The 9,733-nt window shown below is 53.5% G+C and overlaps 1 protein-coding gene across 4 annotated transcripts in view; it reads left to right on the forward strand.

Annotated features, from left to right (window-relative positions):
* The window catches only part of TOM1L2 (target of myb1 like 2 membrane trafficking protein), a 51,652-nt gene extending 50,673 nt beyond the window's left edge, over positions 1-979 (forward strand). For 2 of the 4 annotated variants that reach the window (XM_088174251.1, XM_014871101.2), the window contains exon 15: positions 341-616. In XM_088174251.1, coding sequence (XP_088030377.1) covers positions 341-489 — 149 coding nt within the window. In that variant the 3' untranslated portion in view covers positions 490-616. Of the gene's footprint in view, positions 1-340 lie in introns of all 4 variants that reach the window. The other 2 variants (XM_088174250.1, XM_014871110.2) reach the window with 2 other exon arrangements.
* Positions 980-9,733: the final 8,754 nt, after the last annotated feature.

The following is a 9,733-nucleotide window of genomic DNA, read 5'->3' on the forward strand; positions in this document are numbered from 1 at the left end:
CCTGCCATCTTCCTTGGCTGTGCTCTGTGTTTGTGCCAGCAGGAATGTGTCCCCAAGCTGCTCAGCCCTTTGGAATGATGTTTCCCTGGTTCTGTCACAGCCGGTGGCATAGTGTGGGTTTGATTCCAGCTGCTGCCTGAGCTCGGGTGTCTCCAAGGACGGCTGTGCCCTTTCCCGAGGAAGTCGGGCTGTACCAGTATTTGTGCCTGCAAACACAGCCCGACAGGATGCCAGGCCCTGGAATTTCAGCCCCTACCAACCCCTGGGGCCAAACCCACGCCCCCCATCCTTACCTGTCTTTCTTCTTTTTTTTTTTTTTTTTTTTTTTTTTACATTGCAGAGTTTGACAAATTTTTAGAAGAGCGAGCCAAAGCGGCGGAGATGGTTCCCAATCTGCCATCCCCTCCTCTGGAAGCCCCCACCCCTCCGACAAATCCTTCCAGCAGGAAAAAGCAGGAGCGCTCGGAGGACGCCCTCTTTGCACTGTGAAGGTGGCGCGGAGCCGCCCTCCCGCCCCTGAGCTCCGCCGGCCAATGTCGCCGCACGGCCACTTTGTCCTCCCACAGTCCTTGGCTAACAACGACTCCCGTCCCCCCCATTCCATAGTTTGCTTCTCCTTCCCTCCCTCCCCAAATGATCCACCCCCACAAGCTGACTCTTTCTATTTAAATCCAACACTATTCCTGCCAGACCACGATTCTCCAGCACTCGCTTAATCCCCTCCTTCCTGTCCCAGCTGCACAAAACCAGCTCTTGATGCTGAAAACCCCTTCAGAATGCACCAGTACGTCACACTGGGCTGAAACAAAAGCCCAGGGGGGAAAGAGCAGCCTTGCCCTTCAATTTATGTAGGGATCATCCTCTTCTGTAGGCAGGTCCTGCCAAGTAGACGGCTCTGTCAATCAGCATGTAATTGACTGAGCTGGAATGTTCAGGAGGAGTGTGTCTTTATTTTTAGATAAAATGTTAATGTATTGGCTTTCGTGTTGGATTCGACAGCAAGGAACAACTGTTCCCCTTTCAACATGTGCTTCACAAGTTAAAATCCTTTACTCTCCCACTCACACATCTCCTGGTACCATATGGTGGTCGCTTTTCCCCACTTTCTGTGGTGTTTCATTTCTAAATCTCACAGGGTATTTTTTACCTTGTGTTTTATCTGGGCTTGCTCTAATTTGAAGCAGTCTGTTGGCCATGTCCAGTAGCTCTGGCAGTTGATAAGGATGGAAAATGCTGGGCTAAATAGCTGCTATAACGATGGCACAGGAAGCACCTCGCTCTTTGGGAGACCGTTTTCACACAGGAATCTTCCTAGTGTGTTTGCCTTTTTAAATAGCTTGGCTATTTTCTCCTTATCTTAGATTTCCTCTTTGGTGGCTGTAGAGCTCTGCATTTGGTGTAAACATCCATGCAGATGGATGGGACTTGCTCATGGATTGGATGTCAACCGAGCTTCCTGGATTCCCTGCCATGCCTCGTAGGATAGACATGCTGGTTCTTGGGGGTAGGGATGAGGAAAAGAGGCAAACCTCAGAGGTTTGTATGGAACGCTGAGGGAGGTGGTTACCATGGAGGGATTAGCTGTGCCAGCCTGTGCTGGAGGTGAAACTCCTAATTTCCTTCCAGTTTTAGGCCTGAGAAAGTGTTGAAATGATTATGACCGTGCTATTTGTAATTTTTGGAATGTCCTTTGATCCTTCTGCCCTTCATTAACTCCCGGCTCCTACGGGGCTCCAGTCCCTGTGCAAACAAGCATATTCCCTTGCTTGCCAGAGGCATGGCCAGGATTCCTGCTCCTCTGGGGCTGCCAGAATGGATTCCAGCATGTGTGCCTGCCTTGCTGGGCTGACAGGCAGAGCTGGAGCAGGCAGCTCCAGCCATCACTGCATCCCCCAGCGTGTTCTTTGGGAGGAAGCCAGTGGCGCAGGATGGCAGGATCAAAGAGAGAGCTGAGCATTGCATGGCAAGAGAATCTCCCATCCTGACAGAGAGGCACTTTATCAGCTAAACAGGCAGCAGGCTCCAGCCCTTCTTCCTCAGGGTGTTCCTTGGCTTAGGCAAGCTCCTTCTGACCTGACATGTCTGAGCTTCCCAGGATGCTGATGTGTGTCAAGCTCTCTTGAAAGTTGTTCTAGGCCAAGTGATAGAAGCTTTTATCTGAGCATAGCATTTTATCAGCCCATACCATACTCTCTGAGGACCACCCCCATTGGGACGTTGTGACACACAAAGTCTCTTTCCAAATGCCTGATTGCAGCTCTGATGGACTTTGACAGCGAACACATTAATCTTTGAAGGGAAATGTTGTTTGGTGCAGGATTTCCAGGCTGTCCCAGGTCAGGTTTCACTCTGTGCTCTCGCTTCTCATTGTCTCCTCTGTCCTACCCTGCCTGTAGCCTCTTCCAGGATCCCTCCATATGTAGCTGGGCCCAGGCAGGGCTGTTGTGCCACCCCTCTGCACTGATGTGACACCTCATCACTGCTCTGTGTAGCACGGCTTGCAAATGGACAGGGAAAGCCAGTTTAAGGATGGAGATAACTTGGGGATCAAGCTTTTCTCCCCACTTGCTGGCCCTCTCTCCAGTTGAAGCCCTTCTACGTGGGTCTGCAGAGGCTTTCTCCCATTCCATCTTCTCCATGGCTGGAAAAGAACAGTCTGCCTTGGCTGCATTTCTCGCTCCTGCTCTCACCCGCTGCTCTCACTGCTCAACACAAGGTGAGCCCAACGCTCAGGGATTGGCACTGCCAGCTTGCTGCAACACGTCAGATGTGGCCACCAGCTCCCAGAAACCTGAGGAAACTTCTGTGGCAGTGCTGATTTGATTTCAGACGGCATCTGGTGATCGCCTGAGCAGTCTCGCCAGCACAAAATGAATTGCTGGTATTCCTGTCAATGCAGAAAGCTCCGTGGGTGTTTTAAGTGTGTATTTTCTCTTCTAAATCCTTGAAACACATTGACCCTGTAAATGGCCACATCAGGTGATTCTAAGCATGTTAATCCAGCTTCCCTGCCAAGCCAGAGGAGATAATCGCATTGCTCAGGCATGGGGACTCTGTCAGATGGTGCAGAGTGGCACGGATGTCATTGTCGCCGAGCCCCCACAGCGTCCCACTGCTGCAGCTGTGCTGGCCCTTCATCCCACACCCCTCAGCCAAAAGGTTCTGAGGGAGTGTGCTTTTAATACTTTTTTTCTGTCACACTAAACCTGTCCTGGCACCTCCAAGGTATTGCTTTAGGGAGAATCTGGTCCCTTTCTGGAAGATTCTGCAGAGCTGTCAGTGATTGCTCTCTCTGGATGGGAGGAAAAGAGGTGGAATGAGAAGGCTGAGGCTGGGGGGAAAATACAAAATGTGTGTTGGCAGAGCTCAAGGGAGCTCTTTTGGTGTGTGCAGCCCCAGGCAACCCATGGTCCCTGCTGACACTCTGCATTATCCTCTGGAAAGCCGTGGCATTGCTTGCAGGGAGTGGCAGGTGCCACCAGCACAAGTGGTGGCTTTGCTGTAAGTAGGGCAGCTCCCAGGAGATGCCTTCCTTGGGAGGAAATGTACTTTTGGAAAGACCCGGGATGGATCTGGAGCCCAAATCCACCACACTTGGCTCTCAGGGCTGGAAGCACCAAAGGGAACAGAGTGTGGCAGAACAGGTGGTTTAGCCCAAACCTTCTTTAACAAATACAAGAGCTACGCTAGAGCTTCCCAAATGTCCTGTATCAGGATCTCTCATCTTCCCTGTCCTCTTGTGGTCTGCTGAAAACCGGAGCAGTGGGAACTGTTTGAGGGAAAGGGAAGGGGTTTTTCACTTCATGAGACCAACTTCTCAATTTATCCTTCCTCCGCTTTCACTCTTAAGTGCTTCCTCTGTGCAAGTGGGCAGAGGACTCGTGTGGCTCCAGCACTTGCAAGAACAGGGATGGAGCTGCAGCCTGATCCACTTTCCATAAGAATTAACATCCCAGTGCTTTCTAGGCATATTAGGAATCACAGCTTGACACTCAATGACACTAAATTATTCTCGGGGTCCTTTGTAAGTTCTAATCGTGCCCTATTCTAGGTTAAAATATTTATTTTGTCTATATATTTTCTTTCCAGTGTGTTTTTTAACCTCTTCTGTTAACTCTTCATGTGCTGAGATGTAAGGAATCAATGGTTTCTATTTAAATATATCATTTGGGGTTTGTTTTTTTTTTATTAATTGTTCTGTGTAGATTTCAGCTGCGTCTTCGGCAGGTGTAATAGATAACAATGTGCTGTACAGACATTTAGGGTGTTTAGGGTGTAAGTAAGGCTCATAGGAGAACTGCTCATAAAAACGTAGCACGGTGTCTCTTAAAGGGAACAGCGTAAACGCTGAGACTGGTCCATACTGGGACCCTCACGTAGCCTCCAACATTCCTTTTCCCTTCTGGTTATCACAGCCTCCATCTCTGGGATGTGCTGATCAAACTCTGTCATCTCCAGGGCTGCTCTTGCACCTCCAAACTGAAGGATTTTTTTAGTGAGGATTTCTGTTTGTTTGACTTCATTCAGTGTTTTTTGATGGGATACACTGGCTGTTTCCACTTTGAAATGGAGGACTGGGAGCTGGCTGGCTGTGGTGGCGAGATGTTTCCCTCCAGTGGTGGAAGAACAGATCCGGGCCATGATTTGAGGCCCAGGGCAGGGGTGATGGCCCCTCTGTGCAGGAGCTCCCAGCCTGTCCCTGCTCCTCTATTCCCTGCTCTCCTGATGTCACCTACAGGGACAGGATATGCAGCCCAGGAGAGCAAACAAGATTTCCAACACTCTGTTTCATCTGGTGATGAGTTGAGTGTCCTGTGGCTGCTAGGAGCCCTGGAGTGGGAACTGCTTGTGCTATCTTCCATCCCCATCCATCCCCATCCAGCTCCGTCATTGTTTACCTCCTCAGGGCTCACCACAAGCCTTGTGGAGCCTCCCCTGGAAAAAAACAGCTCAGAACAGTTATTTTTATGGAAACAGTGAAGCAGTGAGTGGATTTAGAGCTGTGTTGGAGGTAACCCTTCCGCTGCTGTAGTCTCCCACCAGCCAAGGAGACAAGATGCCCACACAGCACCTTCCATCCGTCCAAACCACAGCCTCTGGAGCAGGCTGTGCCTGCCTGCTCCAGCCCCAGGTTCTACACACCTCCTCCTCACCCTCCTCACCTGCAGAGAGGTGAGGCTGTGTATCACCAAGAGCCAGCTGGCTTTGAGCAGTGCCGAGCTCTGGTGCTGGTTCTTTTTAGCCCACGGCAAACCCACTACTCCAAAATTCCCACCCTGCTCCGTGTTTTTATGAGTACGAGCTCCTCATTCCCTACATGTTCCTATGAGCTGTTGTTAACCCTACAAATGTAACCTGTGTAATAGCTTCTCTGTATATTACAGCTGTAGGCTTTCCAGATAAAAGTGGATAATATTTATTTACTGAAGATACTGGATATTTTTTTGTTTGGGAATGGGGTAGGGGGAGAAAGGGGACATAACTGTTTAAAGAGATCGACTATGTAAAGAGAAACAAAATACACAAAAACCAGAGAAACCCAACACTAAAACATCGCTGTATTCAAGTAGAAAGTGTTTCCGTTAAGGATGAGACAACTGTATTAATCTGCCATTGTTTAACTTGCTCCAGAAATCATCTCCTTGGTTCCTGCATGTGAGATATTCCAATAAATACACTATTAGTGTGAGCTGGGGGTGCTATCGTCTGTCTCTCAGCTGGGGACTCGCTTGGCTCCACTGCCTGGCCTGAGCACAGGGAATGAGTGAGCACAGGGGACATGTGCAGCTCTTGGGTACCCACCAGATGTCAAAACTGGGAGACCTCGGTCTCCCCCAGGAGACAGAACCTGGGTATTCCCACTGGGAAAAGGCTTGTCCCTAGCAGTTGCTCTTTGTATCTTTGCATGGCTTGTGCTGCCCTCAGTGCTCTGTTGCCAGTGCTGCCAAATTCGTGTCCCACTAAATTCTGGCACATCTTTTGAGGGTGGCATCAGGCAGATGCACAGGTGACAAACCTGGGTGCTCGGTAGGACACCTGCCCACCTGGCAGTGTTTAACTGGTTGTCCTTGGAGGGCAGCTGTGGATCACCACCCTAGAAAGTGGTGGGTGATGTTCCCAACCTATCCAAGGGTCATTTTCCTGATCATCAGCCAGGAATTTGTTCCAACATCCCCATTATGATGATGAGTTTGATGGGCAGAGAAGGAAGAGCACCAGCTTAGGAACTCCGGAGAAATGGCACTGGCCAAAACCGAACCAGTTTGGCAGAATATTGCCCTCTGTTCTGCAGATGGGGATCCACTTTGTTTAAATCTGGGGAGAGGGGTGTGGAATAGCTGGAAAGATGAGTTTTCCCTCCCTGTAGCCACATATTAGCATTAAACAGCCCTGCCCCAACTTGTTTATGCTGTGCTGATCATGTGCCTGGCTCAATGTCGGATACATTCAGGGAGGCTCCTGGCCTGGATCTGTTGGGAAAGGTGTGGAGCTGCTGCTGCCCTGACAGGGCAGAATCACACAAAAAGCACCGGGTCAGAAATGTACAGTGCTGTGGGAATGGGGGCTGTGGGAGTGGGGAATTTAGGAGTGAGGGGCTGCTGGAGCAGCTGTTCCTTCCAGGGGTTTCACCACATCATTCTCTGCAGCCCCACAGTTACAATCATGAGGGAAAGATCCCTCTAACCCCAAATTCTGCCTCCAACAGGGGCCAGACTGGGTGCAAAGGGAAGAGTGTAAGAACAAGACAAGCACATAGGGACTTGCTTTTCCCATGTGTGCCCCTCCAGCCACTGGTGATCCAACTCCCCAGACCGAGCATGGCTCCCCAGGTTTGTGAACCCTGATGGGATTCTCTTCTCTCAGCCTGCTCCCACAGTGACCATGCAAACTCCCAGCATGGGCTGGGGGCTTCCACACATCACTGCCCTCCATCGTGGGCTGCCAAGCCCGGGCACAGAGCATGGCACCGAGCCCCATGTGGGCAGAGCCTCGGGCAAGCTGAGTGTCACTGCTTTCTGGCATTGGGCAGCAGGTTTGGATGCCAGTGCAAATAGGAAATGACCACAGGTGCATTTGCCTTTCCCCATTTCACCCCGGGGGTAAATAGACCCGGAGCAGGGGCTGCACTGGAGTGCCACCAAACCTGGCTGTGCCTCCCCAAGCTATGGCTCAGGAAGGGACAGTTGGCAAAGCCGAGTTACAGGCAGTGAAGGAGAGAAGAGGCTTTTCAATCTGTTTGCGACACAAATTAATGATTAACGCCGCGCTCTGCCAAAGCAAAACAACCCCCGGGGCAGGCAGGATGCCAGAGGCTGGGCACGGAGCATGGCACGCTGCTTCCAGCGCGGGGCTAAGGTGTGCTGGCAGGTGGAAAACACCCGGGGGCTCGCTTTGGGAGAGCCCAGGTGGCTGAGCGAGGGGGCAGCAGGACGGGGGATGCTCCGTTTTGGGGCTGCCACGTACAGGCACGGCACATCCCGGAGCTGCGGTGTCGCTCGGGGAAATGCTCCACAGCCCGAGCCCCGCAGAGCCGCACCAGCCTGCCCGGCCGGCTCGGTGGCCAGAACCCAACCATCCCGGGGCCGGTTTGTTTTCTTGTCTCATCCTGCGGTTTCCTCCAAGCCTGCGCTCGGGAAAACGTCTCAGCGACTCCGGAGCGACCACGTGGCCGGTCCGCCATCCCCGCAGGACTGACATGATGTAATCGCGGGCCCTGAGCCGTGATGTAGAATCACTCCACTCAGGGCAGCCGCGCTTATTGGCTGCGTGGCCCTGGTCCTACGGGCGGGGTTTTCCCTGCTCCGCAACCCAGCGCACCCCCGGGAGCCCCACCCCGCGTGGAATCCATCGCCCCTAAAGCCGGCCCACGGAGCCGCTTCGTCCTTCCCCACAGTGCGTGGATGATGCTGCTGTTCGCTGGGATGTCCTCCCGAACCCGGAGCAGGGACAGCATCACTGGTGGACTCCCGGAGTCCTCGGACTATCGGGATCGGGGAAGCAGCCTGGCAAAATCCAGTTTTGCGAACACAGCTTGTGCAAAAATTAAGCTGTGTTTACGTGTGTTATTTTCCCCTTCCATGTTTTGGTGTGATTTTCTATTTTTGTGTTTGTGTGGTCTTGTCCCTCTGTATCCCTCAGGGAAGGCTGTGCCCCGGATCTTGCATGGGTTATTAAAGGTCTGTGACCCCCCACGCTTGCACAATGCTGTTCTAAATCCGTGGGGGCCACGACACATCCATCTCCCCAGCCCTGGAAACCTGCCTTCTCCTCTCCCAACACATGGACTGCACTGAGGAAAGGGAAACACCACCACCATGGAGCCTGGCTTCTCCCGTTACCCAAATGAAAACGGGGGGAAGCACTTGATTCCCTGCATGTGCCATGGCTGGTCATGGATCTCCCGCCCATGTGATCACTGTTCCCTCAGTGCTGTTTGCTCTGGATGTCCGAGCGGCTGATGCTGCCCCATGCGCGGGTGACGCTGCCCCAGCTGCTGGCGCACAGCTGAGCCAGGATTCCCTGGGCTCGTCCCCAGCTCGGGCACAGGTCAATGTCCCCAGATTGAGGAGGCTGGAATGGGGTGAGGGTGCAGAGGGGACAAGCAGGGCTGTGCACCCCCAGCTCTGTGTGGTGCCCAGTGAGCCCTGGGGTGCTCCGTGCTACACAGGGGATCCCTGTATTGCAGAGGGGTGCCTGCTTTGCCACCATGTGGGAGCCAGTCAGGCCAAAGGGAAGTTTCTAAGGTGCAGCCAGGTTTAATGAATTCCCAGGTAGCCTCAGATTGTGCCTGGTGGCATAGAAGAGGAGAGAGCAAACATCCAGAGAGCTGATGTTGCAGTGCATTTTCTTGTCCTAAATGAATCCCAGCAGCAGGACAGACCATGGAGCTCTGCAAGGCACATGGCACGGCATTTTCCTGGCACAAGACTCTCACAGAGACCTACCACGCTTGGGCAGCAGCCACAGCACTGATCCCAAAGGCACCAGCATTTTTCCTGGATCCCACAACTGATGGCTCCCAGGAGGGTGCATGAGCTCAGCTGAGACTCACAGGGCAGCACTGGTGTGTCCCTAACCAGGGGGGTGACAGCTTCTCCCACCCATGGGCAGGCAGCACAGGTGGGACATGCTCTGAACCCTGGAGCTGGGACAGGTAAGGCCCAGGGCCCCTGAGAGGGCTGGTTCAACCTTGCCCTGGCACATGGCTTCCATGAGGTGCAGAGGCTTCTGCAGCCACGGCCACCACCTGCCCACACTGGCCCTCCCACCTGCTCCCTGCATGCACTGTTTGGGACTGAGAGGGATCAATACCCAGCCCAGCTGTTTAGAGCCCAGCCCAGGGGTTTGGTGCCTGTCCTCAACTGTCCCTAGGAGTGAAGGACATCCCCAGGGCTCAGTGACAGCCCCAGAGATCGATGACTTTCCTGGGCTCAGTGTCTGTTTCCAGGGCTCGGTGCCCATCCCCTGGGGTCAGTGACATCCATGAGGCGGGTGACATGCCCAGGGGTCAGTGACATCCCATGAGGACGCTGTCCTGCTCAGGGGTTGCAGCCTGCTCAGCTCCTTGCTCGGTGCCGGGGGTCCCTGTGCGCTGTCGCGGGGTCCCCTCTCGGTGCCGCCGAGGGTCCCGGTGCTGCGGGGCGGTGCGGGGAGGCGGCGCGGGGCGGGACGCGGCGGCAGACCCGCCTCCATCCATTCCCCCCGCCCTTCCCGCCGGTGGCAGCTCCGGGCA

Source organism: Sturnus vulgaris, chromosome 16 (genome assembly GCF_052056855.1).
Source record: "Sturnus vulgaris isolate bStuVul1 chromosome 16, bStuVul1.hap1, whole genome shotgun sequence".
Taxonomy (NCBI): domain Eukaryota; kingdom Metazoa; phylum Chordata; class Aves; order Passeriformes; family Sturnidae; genus Sturnus; species Sturnus vulgaris.